This window comes from Ailuropoda melanoleuca, chromosome 11 (genome assembly GCF_002007445.2).
Source record: "Ailuropoda melanoleuca isolate Jingjing chromosome 11, ASM200744v2, whole genome shotgun sequence".
NCBI classification, from domain to species: Eukaryota; Metazoa; Chordata; class Mammalia; order Carnivora; family Ursidae; genus Ailuropoda; species Ailuropoda melanoleuca.
Window position 1 is genome coordinate 59,518,483 of NC_048228.1, and position 14,122 is coordinate 59,532,604.

Sequence of the window (14,122 nt, forward strand, 5' to 3'; positions counted from 1 at the left end):
CTACATTAGAATTTAAGCCTCAAAGAACAGAGGTTTTTGTCTTGCTCACCTGTGGGTTCCTAGATCAATGGTCAGCATGTGTACTATTTCATATATCTGTTGAATGAGTAAATTCTCAGCCAGAGACAATCTTATACACTCTAGTTTCATTTCTTTGTACTTTGTCTTGCTATGCTTGATATCATAGTTATTCCTCTACACGTTTTATCATCCTTACTACAAAATGAGCTTGTTGAAAATGATATATCTTTATAGCCCCCCTAGTCTCTATCACAAGGCCAGACACATTAGGTAATTTAAAAAAAATAAGTGATATTAAATGAGTGAATGACAATGCAGTTATGTAAACATTTAAAACTAGTTAGAGTGATATATAGTTTATATTTTATATTTAAAACCTTATTCTATAAAACCATGGGTGTTTAGAAAAAAATAAAATTCATATGAAGGAAATTGCTTGAGAATCTTTTCACAAGATCTTGTATATAACAGTTATTACTACTACTAATCATTAACATTACTTTAAGAATTTATTAAGCTTAATTCTCTTTATTATCTCCTTTAACCTGTACAATAATGCTATTGTTTGGACACTTGTATTTGTTCTTATTTTACAAATGGGAAAAATTAACTTTAAAGAGGTTAAATACCTTATCCACTACCATAAAACTAGCATAGGATAATGCCACATTTTAAAACAGTTTTACATAGCTTCCAAACCCAAGCTCTTAAAAGTGTACGTTACCAATCTCATATTTCAACATTCAGTATACCCTTGACAAACATTTATTTATTCAAAGATATTAACTGATCACCTAATACATGTCTATCGCTATTAATCAGGATACAGCAGAGATTAAACAGACTGAGTTCCTGCCTTTATGAAGTTTACTTTGGGTGGGGAAATAGAAACTAAGTGAATAAACATATTTATAATATATTAAATGAGAAAATAAAACTAGGTGAGGAAATTAGGGATTGCTTTTGTTGAGGGTTGGTGATTACTATTTTATTTAGTGAAAGGCCTCTCTGATAAGGCTTGAATTAAGTGAAAGTGTGGGCCTTACAGATATCTGGGGGCAGAATGTCATAGAAATAAGGACCAGCAAGTCTCAAATGGAGCTTACATTTGATGTTCAAGAAATATCAAGGCCATTGTTGCTTCAATGGAATGAAGAAGAGAAGTCTGGAAAGAACTTAACTTGGAGACATACTAGGAGGATAGATGGTGCACATTCTTTGGTCCCTGTAAAGACCATCTCTTAATCTGAGCTTTGCAGCCTTTAGAACCAAGATGTGATGGAATCTGATATCTGTGTTAACAAGATCAGTCTGGCTGCCATGTTAAGTGTAGATAGTAAGAGCCAATGTTTAAGCAAAGAGACCATGGGGAGGTTACTGACGTTATTCATACCTTGTCATGAATTAGGTCAAAGTGCTGATCTAATAAGATGGAGAGTAGCAGTTGAATTCTATAGATATTTTGAAGACAATCCCAAAAAGGCTTCCTGTGATTTAGATATAGAGTGTGAGAAAAAGAGAGGAGTCAACAATAATTATAAATTATTTGTTATGAGTTCTTCAAAGAAGGGAATTGACAATTATGGGGAAGAGTCTAGGAGGATCAAGACTGTGGTTGGTAATCAGTTCAGTTTAGACAACTTACATTTGAGAGGTCCATAAGCATGCAGCAACTGATTTACCTTTAGTCCTGAGATGTAAAAATGAAAATGTTTTGAAGTATGAGCATGCTTGAATTTTACATTGTGCATTTCACATAAGGAAACAAATTCTATGAACCAGTGATAAACCATGATGGAAATAAATTTAAAGCTGAAGTAGAAATAAAAGCCAGCTCATTAATTCAGTACCTGTTTTCCTTATTAAGGCATAGAACGTGGTTTAAGAAATATGTAAACGTAATTATTAGATATTTACAAGTGCTCTTCCTGAAAAAATCTAAATCTTGCTCATCAAAAAAAAAATAGAACTATAGAAACAAAATTTACTAGCTCATAGATTGACTCTTAGCAAATTAAACATTGTATTTTTAAAGTTATTTTCATTATTAATAAAAGAAAGCTGTCAGATTTCTTAATTCTTGGATTCCCCACCTCCTCTGAAAAGTCCATAATGTCTGACTCCATAAGTAATCATCTACCTTCACTAATGTCAGAACAATTCAAATTCAGTTCTAATTTGAGAAATGAGCACCAAATGAAAAAGTTTATCAGTGTAAAAAATCTGAAATAAAAGAGGATATTATATAAAGGTTAGATTTTCTATTTATAGAGACATTTGGTGTTTTCATGCTCCTGTTTCAGGGAAGGTATATCAACTTTTTACTTTATTATCTTTCTACAAATTAAAATTATATAATGTTATAAATGATTTTTCCCTAAAGTGTTAACTGACAACTAAGGACCATAATGGAATTAAAATATGAGTACCCTTCTAATTGCCCCATACTTTGTCCTCCCCTGCTTATCCCCTTAATAAGCATTATCTATCCCTGCTCTAAGCACAAGATTCCATTTTCTGGTTGACCATTAACCATTAATAATTGAACCATGATATTTGAGTTATCTCTAGTTTCCCTTGGGGTCAAAATAAAAGTAATTTCAAACAGCTGAAAGTGTTAGTATACTAAATGGAATATAAACCAAATAGAATGAAAGAGTGCAATAAAACTATAGATATGTAAGTATTAGCACAGGCTTACTTTTAATTATTTACGAGTCTTGTAAAATATTTCTAAGTGAAGCCCAGTGACAGTTTTTCTCCAGTGAATTATGATGCTTCTAAATCAAATGCTCCCTGAGTGGAGACTTAAGTGGTATCAAGTGTTTATTGATGAGCTAATGGTGTCAGAAAAGCATGTGGTATCAATGCAAATAAAATAATAAGCCCAGATTTAACTGCAACTGTTGTGATGTGGCCTAGTTTACTGCTTCTCAAAATTGTATGTGCCTCTGAGGATATTGCTAAAATGCAGAATTTGTTTCAATAGATCAGATTGAGCACTAAGACTGTGCATTTCTAATATGCTCCCAACAGATGATAGCTTTGCAGACTGTTGGGGCAATGTTCTGAAAAGCAAGGGCTACATCAACATTCCCCAAAGTTTTTTCACCTAACATTGAGGTATCTTAGGGAAAATGATTGCTTTAACAGGGGTGGCATATTCTCTCCTCTCTTGGATTTGTGATGGACATTAGCACCAAAAAATCACAGAGTAAGGAAACAAACTCAGTTTTTTTATTGTAGTGAAATAACCTCACATGTAATGTATCTGTCCTCTTACATTTTCAAGTGTGCGGTATAAATTAATTATAACCACAATGTTATACAACTGATCTCCACAACTTTTTTGTCTTGCGTAACTGAACCTTTATACCTCTGAAGAGCAACTCTTCCTTTCCTCCTTCCCCGGCTGCTAATATAACATTTCCACTTTCCCTTTCTATGGGTTTTATTACTTTATATACCTCATATAAATAGAATCCAAGACCATTTCACTATAGAATACTTCAGAACACTCAGAACATATGTAAGTAATTGTCATATGTAAGGTTATATTATTTACTGAGAGAATCTGAATTCCTACCAGATCTGCATTAATGGTTAGATAGGCATGATTACCAAGCTAGTATTAACAAAAAAGAGTAAATAATTGTGAGATTTTAAAATAAAATTTAAACTTTAAAATAAGTATTTTGAAATTATAGGTATCATAGTGTGGAGGAAAGGAAAACTGCTTTTATAGTCAGATAGACATAAATTTGGTTCCCAACTTTGGTTCTTACATATCTGCACTCATCAACCCAAGTCATATATTGAATCTTTTTAAGCCTCATGTTTCTTTCTCTGAAAAATGTCTTCTGTAATACCACTATTATGGAATTTAATATAATTAAAAATAACATTGTCCCTTGTAAAGAATGAAAATCCAATAAATCAATAAATTGTAGCTCTTTTATGATTACAAAACTGAATGATTAAAATATAAGGTTGGTGAATTCCACAAATAATGTGTTTCAATTACTACTTAGACTCTGCCTAGCCTAGGTCTTTGGTAAATAATATAAAGTAATATAAAAACTCTACTCTGTGATTAGAATCATGTTTTGACATGCTTTATGAGATCTTTTTATATAGATTTTTGATAACATGCTTTCAAAATTATTGGCAAATCTATTCTTTGTCTGTACTTCGAGCTGGATAATGGAAAGTGATTTATACAGTTTTATTGAATTTACAAGGGTTAGAGTAAGCCACATTAATTATTGCTATGTCATTCTTGCAGACTAGCAGGAACTGAGACAAAACATAAGCCAAACTAAATATAATTAGCATTAAAATGACTCAAGCATGAAAAATAATCGAATGGGTCCTGAAGTGTCTTATTCTTGTCAACAAAAGAAGATCATGCTTGTTTGCAAACATTCATTTTAATTGCTTTTCTCCCATTTTCTAAAATGTGAGAAGTGTTTTAGTTCCCTATCATACTTCTCAAATAATATTTTTGTTATTGACATTACAACCTACACTGTCATAAATAATTAATCTGACTTTTAAAACTAGGTGATGAAATCTAAGAAATCTTATAGAACAAATGCCAGGTGCTCATTTCCCTAAAAAGTAATCATTTATTATTTTTCTATACAAATCTATATTATTCAATGTCAATAAGTCTTCTGATCAGTTCATTCACTTTAGCGTATAATTTTTTTCTTCTAAGCTCAGTGAATTTAAAACATGACTCTTAGTTTTATCACTCTGCATTAACCTCAGTATATTTTAAACATGTCCTTTTACTATTAATAAAAGCATGCTACATAAAATTTGTATGTTTAAGGAACAAATTCATCAAAGAAAAAGATATTTTTACAAGGGAATTCTATCCAATTTCCACTCAATAAACCTTGGGTGAGCAGTACTAAATATTTACCAGTGACCCATAACGGTGAAAAAAAAAAAAGGCCAACAAATTAAGGGTAGATAAAATGAAGAAATTCTAGAAAAAGAGTAGGAGAGAACTGAAAGTTTTGTAAATAGAGCTATAGGGAAGGTGCTGCAATCATAAAGGACTTGGGGTAGAGTCAATAATGATTGATAAGGATTGGGTGTCAGTTTGATGGACAAGACATGTACCCATATAGTATGAGCTGAGGGGTGCCAATTTCATATGTTATTCACTTTGTATATTCCCTGGATATCTGCTAGAAATCAGTTCTCACAATTCCAATTATACTATGACAATTTACCCAGTGGATTTCTGTAAGTGGGAGTCAAAGTCAGAATAAAAGAGCTACCCAGGCTGATTACAGAAAATGTAGGCCTCCTTCTAGTTGGGTGAGGGCTGATGTTTAGCCGGTATATACTCTTTGGCTCTATTAGCTGTAAATTTATTGAAATACTTCGGTAGTGTTTGATAAAAGCTGGTGCCAGAATTACCCAGTGTCCCCTTTATATGCCTACTCAGCTTCATCCCTGGTTACCTCTGAATTCCTGAAATCAGGTAAATGAAGGAGTGATGTCAAATACAGCAAGACATTCCAGGATACTCCAGCATTATGTCTGGTGTAACTTCTGATCTGTAGATACCTGTGCCAAAGCAGGTGTCAAATATTTTGGCTTTCACCCTTGGGTTAGTATATTAGTTGTAGACTTCGAAAAGAAAAGGGGCTTCAATGTTAATAAAAGTCTGAAATGGGCTCTTGGATGTGAGAATGGGACCAAAAGGGTCCAAAGCAGAATTTTGTCTATTTTAAAATTTGTCTGAATTAAAATGGGTATGGCAGTATAACTAAAATAAAGTTAAATTACAAGTGTTTCTCCATTCATGAGCTTAGATTACAATTTTACTAAAGAAAAAAAATTATAATCTTTTCTTCTGTTTTGCTGTGACAGGCATTTACAAATACATTATGAACTGTATTTATTTATTTATTTTTTACTGTTGTAGGCCCAGTCGGTTTTTAGTATTTCCCAACTCATCTCCTATCACTTCTGGATTGACAAAGTGAAAATACGGGGCTCTAGCCATAGTTGAACTTGATGGGTTCTTTCATGAGCAGATGCCTTGGCACATGCTGCCCCTTATTCCTGGAATATCTGTCACCTTTTATTACATCAGTGACCCCTGCAGCCTTCAAGGTTCAGATCAAATGACATCCCCACCTCCAGTGCTCGTTCTCTGCACATGTGGTGTTTCACCTAATGTAGGCATCTACAAACATATGCCTAATGAATTATTTCAGACAAACTTCTAAAATTACTTTTATAAACATTAAAGAGGAAGAGAGAAATGTGTCTGGCTTTGTAATATACTCATCATATTCCATTTAAAGAATATTCCTTCTGAAGTATTTTTTTAAAAAGATAATTATCTGAGTAAGAAATTAGACAGTCATACCTTATTATTCAAAATAGTAAGTTTTAAGTGATCTTGATCTTGAAGTGAAAAATCTTTTTTCTTCTTAGTTATTTCTTTTTCATATGTAATTGTTTCACTTTCTATGGCTTTATTTGCACTTCTACAAAGTGTTGTATGAATAAATATGCAGGTTCTAATTCTATCACTTAAAGTAATCACTTCTTAAGTAAAATACAGATGTCCTTCTGGAATGCCATTACATTAATTATAATGCATTTCCTGATTGTATGAGCGTTGTTTCCCCTCCTAATACATAAAGTTTATTAATAGACCTATGAGATAGATTTTTCTGACATAAGGCCTCTTTTTACCTCAAAATACTTTAAATTAATACAAATTTTATGTAGCATGCTTTTATTAAATAGTAAAGAACAGGTTTTAAAATATAGTGAGGTTAATGTGGGGTGATAAAACTAATAGTCTTGTTTTAGATATTTTCTCCTATAAAGAAGGGTTTTTGATCTTGCATTTTTCATCTGGTATCACAGATATATACAAAGTGCCACAGTTTTATAGGGGATAAAATATGATCTATTTTCTTAGCCAACTTATGTACAGCAAGAAAGTTAACCATCAAATTCTAAGTGATAGGCACTGTTCTAAGTGACTTGCATTACCATTTGCCTTGCTGGATGCTCACCACAGCTCTGGGAGTTAGGTGCCATCAACACCTTCATTTTACAGCTGGGACAAATGAGGCACAGAGATAATAACTGATTTGCCCAAGATTGCACCATAGTAAGTGATTGATCTGGGATTCAAAGCCAGGCAGTGTGACTCTAGTGTCTGTCCACCTAAGCTCTAGCTTGCACTTCTGTATCAGACATGAAAGGGAGAGGAAACAATGATTGCAAGAGAAGTTTCCAGATAGCAAGAGGAATTAGAACAGAGTTTTGAAGAATGAAAACATTTGGATTGACAGAGATAGTAAGTGTGAGACAGAGAAGGAAAAGAAAGGTAGTCATGAGGAAAGGAGTTATAAGAATATAGAAAGTTAGGAAAACACAACACATATTCAAGGGATCATAAGTAGTGCAGTTAAATGGGATAGGAGTTTTTGTTCAGAATTGTGGGAAAGATAATACGTTCACAGTGCTTTGCTGGATATTAGTCGGTACATTATATCATTACATCTATTAAAATAAAATGCATCCTTAAACTCATTTTTTACATAAATTGATTTTAATATTGAAAATTTTGTATTATTATATCTTAAATGTCAATGTTATTATTCTTCTGTCACTTTCTTACTGGCCCCACCCATTACACTAAGACCTCATCATGTCATGAATTTACTTGCTACTCAAAGAGGACACTTTTTAAAAGAATATATTCAGTGTGGACAAAAATAAAATCTTCTACTAAACTTTTCCTAGGTAAGAATGCAAAATCAAAAGTTGCAGCTCATACCACTGTTTTCTTTTCAGGCAAACCAGTTATGATAGTGACAGAGTACATGGAAAATGGATCTTTAGATACATTTTTGAAGGTAGGTATAAAACACATTTAATTATTTAAAGTTTTGTTTGTATGTTGACTACAATGTTGAAGTTGAAAATGAGCCACTTTGAAGCAGAACTTTTAAATCAATAGAAATATCTGGAGTCAGAATAGTTATACTTCAAAAAATAAACTTTGGTTTATAAATTGTCCTTTTCAGAAACCTAAACAAATGCAAATCATATGTCCCTAAAGTTTTATTTAAGTGTATGTTAATTTGCCCCCCCCCAAAAAAAAGAATGAAAGAAAGAGGGGATAAAGGAAGGGGAAAAAAACAATAAAGAAAAGAAAGACAGAAGGAAAGAAAAGGAAAGGGAAAAAAAGAAGCTTTTTTACAAGTACCTAATTTGCTCAGAGTATATAATATCAGTCAGAGCAAGGAAAAGATGTCTAAAGGTCCATGCAAATCATCTGTGCTGATGAAGGGGTCAAATATGCTCATAACCCATCTGAAAGCCAGCCACTCCTTGTACAAGCAGGATGGCCATGTGGTAATTGACAGTATCACTAATGCTGTCAGATCTTCTGGGTTGCAGGAAAAGATTCTTTTTACCTACCAGTGTCTAAATTTTAATTGTTGGTAACTTGTTGTATTACTATATAGCTTGTGCCAGACAATGTAACATATTTGCAGGCCTGATTAAACCTATAGGCTGTGACTTCTTCACATTTCATGTGGTGACTACTACTATTGATTAGGCAAGGTAACAGGACAATGGCCTTCCTGAGGATTATTCCAGAGGCCTGTGCATTGATGACAGCAGTCTACTGACAAGGCCAAGTTTTCTTCTCATCTCCAGCCTCTACAAGCTTCTGTTACCAAATTTCTTATACTAATGTTGTCCTGGTCATTGCTCCGTCCTCTTCTTCCCATGTGCTCCTGAAGAATCTCCTTCATAACCTCTGGCCACTTGTTTTTTACCCAGTATGCCTATTGAGCTAGCTTATCTCAAAGCACCTCAGAAAAGGCACAGTGTTCATCTAAGGCAGGCACTGGGCTGGAGTGGTGAACATATTCCCCTGACGACTGAGAATAAAGGGATTACAATGCAGAAAATGGCAACTAACTGAGATTTTTGACAAGGACTTTTAAAGCCTTGATCAGCTTCAACCAGGCAGAGGACTGATCCATGTTACAAAGTTAACGAACTTTTTCCATGCTCCCTTAGATACAAATTGCATATGAATTTGGTGAGAATATTAATTGGGGGCTTGAAGGCAGATCCTTTCAAATTTTCCCCCAGTGATTGTTGTTGCTGGATTAATATTTCTACATCATTTTAATAGAAAAACGACGGGCAATTCACTGTGATTCAGCTTGTTGGCATGCTGAGAGGGATTGCTGCAGGAATGAAGTACCTTTCCGACATGGGCTACGTGCATAGAGACCTTGCTGCCAGAAACATCTTAATCAACAGTAACCTTGTGTGCAAAGTGTCTGACTTTGGACTTTCCAGGGTGCTGGAAGATGATCCTGAGGCGGCCTACACCACGAGGGTAAGATCTAACAGAATGCATTTCTGAAACACTAGACGAGAGACATTTAATTTTTAAAGATTTTTAAAGAAAATAGCAAAAAGGACATTCCTCTCACATAGGAAGACAGAGAGAGAAAGGGATGGTGGGAGGGGAAGATAAAAATCCAGATAATTCTACTTGTTGGATATCTGTAAATTTATATATTAAACTCAAGTAAACAATGTATTCACTGTATGAGGCACAATAATTCGTTTTTCTTCCTACAGATACTGAAAAAAAACCTTTGAGTTCAAAGTGAATACAACAATATAAAAATTATTCAGAGTTCTAAATGTAAAAGAGAACGTTAAAGAGCGACTCTCCTACATTAAAAGAAATTAATATTATATCTATGAATATATAAACATGTATAACATAATTGGGTAACTTAAACTCTGTACTATAATGTCTTCATTTGTAAAACAAATACAGAAATATCGAAACCTACTTTTTAAGGACTCACATGATAGGAAATAAAAGAACTACTCCTTCAAAAAGTTTTGATTTACTGGAGGTATTTTAAAGCCTAATTACCTCCTTGACATGCTATATTAACTGTTAAGACCACATCTATGGAAAATTGGTCATTAACTCATGTTGTCATAATTAGCATAAATCAACATCCTTTTCCAGCAAGGTAATTGCTTCCTGAATCGATATGGTATGTATCGAACAATTCTTTCTGTGAAAAACTGTAGGTATTGGTACAACAGAATTTTCTGAACAGTCTATATATTGCACCTTTTGAGTCTGAGTCCCTTATGAGAAACTGTATTTAATTCTAAACCTTTTCAATGTCAAGAAGACATGAAGTTAGGGGCGCCTGGGTGGCACAGTGGTTAAGCGTCTGCCTTTCAGCTCAGGGCATGATCCCGGCGTTATGGGATCGAGCCCCACATCAGGCTCTTCTGCTATGAGCCTGCTTTCCTCTCCCACTCCCCCTGCTTGTGTTCCCTCTCTTGCTGGCTGTCTCTATCTCTGTCGAATAAATAAATAAACTCTTTAAAAAAAAAAAAAGAAGACATGAAGTTAGATATCCTCAATGTTCCAACTCCTTGTGAAGCTATAAATATATATCATTGTATCTTTTTCACTATAATATTTGGTTAACTTTGGTTAACAATACAGAAGACCACTTCTGGCATCTCACATTCTTAAGATGTATTGTACATTTTCTTATTTAATTCAATTTTTAAAAATGACTTCTATTCATAGTCTAACAATAAACTCTTTTCATAGATTATAAGGCTATTTTTGTTGTTGTTTTTTTTTTTCAGTGTTGCTTTGTGACTCATGGATGTTTAGGGACGGTACTATGCTGAAAATCAACAGTAACTTATCTAAGCAAACAAAGCCTTCTAATGGTTAGCTTAATAAATCAATGAATTAGTTGATGGGATATCTCTCTTCTTCTAGACCTAATTATCATTGTCATTATTTGCCTTAAATGAAACCTCAATTGAGAATTCTCTTGGGATTAGAGTTACACTTAATAAATTTAGCCTAAGCAAGAAGGAGGTTATAGAAAAATCCATTCCCAGTATGATTGGTTGATGTCTTAGTTAAATGCATAAAATAGATTTGTCAAGGTCTGTGTCAATGTATCATGCTGGGGAGGGGGGAAGTGAGGAAAGGGGAGGCAGAGTTCCCAAGACCCTTAAGACTTACTCCTCTGAAATGAGCCATGGTAGCAGTTTGTGTGTACTGAGAGATGAGAGGATAAGGGAACTTTAGATAACTGTCACGTCAGATATGATGGTCAGAGGACCAGAAGAAAAATCCTAGGCTGAAGTTCGAAGTAACCAATAAACCACAATTTTAAGAGGAATATTGATAACATGGTATAGATATCATAATGACACATAGCCATGCCTAATGATGTGATCTTACCATGAATATTTAATTAACAAAAGTATGTATCAGGAAAGTCTTCTTAGAGTGGTGTTACCATATATATAAGGGACAAATAATTTAAACATAGTTTGAATAGTTCAAATTAACCTCAGCTCACGGAACAACTTCAAGCATTACAACAAATTGTTATTTCCTCATGTCTTGAAACTTGGGTTCATAAAGAACAACTTAAGTTCCACTTTTTCTGGTGTATGAATTAAATTATTCCCTATCTGCAAAATGGGAAGGCATAGGTTAATCTTAATCTTTTTTTTACAAGAAAATTTTCAAAACCTATGCCCTTCCCCCTTAAATGTATTTTTGCCTGTGGATGAAATGTTTGGTTTCCTGGGTTTGCCTGCAGGATATAAAAGTATTTATTTTGTGAACTAAGAGGAAACCTACCAAACCATTTTTTTTTACCATGTAAAAAAACTCCAAACTTGATAACATCATAAGTTTTTCCCCACAATCTAATTTCCATAATTTTAATATGGTTAAATTAAATGAGAGACCTATCTCTTAGGTGAAAATAAAAGCAGTTTGTAACAGAACAAATACAAAAATATGTTGGCAGAAAATAAGAGAAGTCAAGTCTAAAAGAAATTGCATGGTGATGGGGGAAAATATAGCAATATCTGATCTTCATGCTTGTCTTATTAACTGTTAAACCTCTCAGGGTTGCATTCAGCAATCAAGACTTCCCATTTACAATTCCTATGTTAAAGGGAAAAAAAAACAAAACAAAACACTACCTGAGAATTTGAGTCCTTTACTCTCTGCTAGAAAGTCATGAAAGTATACCTTATTGATTTGCTTGACTGCCTGCTTTCCCCTCTTCGAGCTGACATCGTGATACTGTAATTGAGATGTGGGTCCTGTATGTGTTCCAGTAGTCAAACAGAATTTAAACCAGAAACCTTCCGGACAGCCAATTAGTAGTCAGTCTACAAGTGCTTACGGGCTGAGATATGTGAAAAGAGACTGCATGCTGTCAAACAGATTCACTTAAAAATGCTACATCTCTTTCTAGATCTTTCCAGTGAAGTAGCGATATCCTGAGATTCATTCGACGTATGTGGGAATTCTTTTATTCTCTTTCAATTTTAGGGAGGCAAAATTCCAATCAGATGGACTGCCCCAGAAGCTATAGCTTTCCGGAAGTTTACCTCTGCCAGTGATGTCTGGAGCTATGGAATAGTGATGTGGGAGGTTGTGTCTTATGGGGAGAGACCCTACTGGGAGATGACCAATCAAGACGTAAGTATGGAACTACTCCCTCAAGTTTGGAATGAAATGCTTTGTTCTCTGAGTCAGGAGACAGAAAATTTTTCATTTCTCACAATGACAGTTGCCTAAAAAAATGAAATACTTTGCTTACCCTCTGATCTGTTTTGTTGTTGTCAAAATAGCCTTTACGCAGAAACTCAAAATAAGTTAGTACAAAGGAAAGGAAGTTACTATTACATAAAAGCTCAGTCCCTTGCCAGACGGCGTTAGCTGTACTATAGTGACAGTTCACTCATTTTATGTCAGTACTGTTTTCAAAGATGAACGAGCCATCAGAGAATGAATGCTGACAGCCAAGTTTTTATGATTTGCATTTGATAAAGGCAGCTAATACTCCAAACCAAAAGGATGAATGATATTGATTTAATAGTGGATGCTCTTAGGGAATAAAAAATAATAATCTACATTTCTTTAAATTAAAAAATGTAAGAAGAGTTGGACTGTCTATTTAATTTGGGGAAAAACACCGATTTTTTTCTTATACAGAAAAATAATTCACACTAAGAATAATAGGATCTTAAAATTAAAGGAACTATCAAAGAATCTTCTATTCAAGTTCAGAATGTTTGTTATGTGATGCCTGACACATGGCTCTTTGGTCTCTGCTTTTGTAATTTTCCATTGTTACTCTTCAGTACAGTCCTTCCTATTTTGGATCACGTTGAAATTTGATATTTTCCCTTCAAATAACAACAACAACTATGAAAGCAGCTAACATTTATTGAACCCTAACTATGTGCCACATACTGTGTTGAGTGCTTTATCAACTACCTCATTACTTCTTTCTAAAACCAGTGTATGGAGCAGTTTTAACTCAACAGCATACTGATTTAAAACATTTATTTTTTTCCTCCAATTATTTCTTTCATCCACGCTCTGTAAAATCTCCCACTCCTATGCCTTCAGGGGTTATTAGACAGATACTACAGCTCTTCAGCTGCGTTTTGTTGAAACAACAGTCCCATGCCAGTAATTAAGATTCAATTTCAGATATAAAAATTCAAGTCCAGTCTAAATCAAAGTCAATACCATATCCATTTCAAAGTGGTTTCCGCAACTACAGAGCCAGCCTGACCCTCAGTACCTAGACCAGGAAGGAAGAACGGTCACGTTTTTGCTCTTCCTCCTCCTCCTCCTGTGTCAAAATTTGAATCTAGGTTTTTCGGAGTTGTCCTTGATGGCTATGTAGAAAAGAAAGGGCAAGATTGTTTTTATGTGAGTTTGCTGATGCCTCCTGTGGGTCAGATACCTAACACTGGTTCTCTAGTGAAGTATGTGTCGGAGCTCTTGCACAGACGCCTGGGGAAGTCCTCACCTTACAGGTCGCTGGAGGCTGAGGATGCACTCTGACTTCCCAGAGTTCCTCTCGCTTGCTGTCCTTTCCCAACCTCACGGGCTCTCACCGTACAGTACACGTGTGTACTTCACCCGAGGGAAACCCCTTCTGCTGGATTGCTCTGCTTTCGTCTCTTCTTTGGATTA

The 14,122-nt window shown here is 34.5% G+C and overlaps 1 protein-coding gene across 6 annotated transcripts in view; it reads left to right on the forward strand.

Moving 5' to 3' along the window:
- EPHA5 (EPH receptor A5) overlaps nt 1–14,122 on the forward strand; it is a 349,095-nt gene that overhangs the window by 312,362 nt on the left and 22,611 nt on the right. For all 6 annotated transcript variants that reach the window (XM_011223454.3, XM_019798407.2, XM_034671740.1 and 3 more), the window contains 3 exons: nt 7,867–7,928; nt 9,227–9,436; nt 12,461–12,610. In XM_011223454.3, coding sequence (XP_011221756.2) covers nt 7,867–7,928; nt 9,227–9,436; nt 12,461–12,610 — 422 coding nt within the window. The remainder of the gene's footprint in view (nt 1–7,866; nt 7,929–9,226; nt 9,437–12,460; nt 12,611–14,122) is intronic.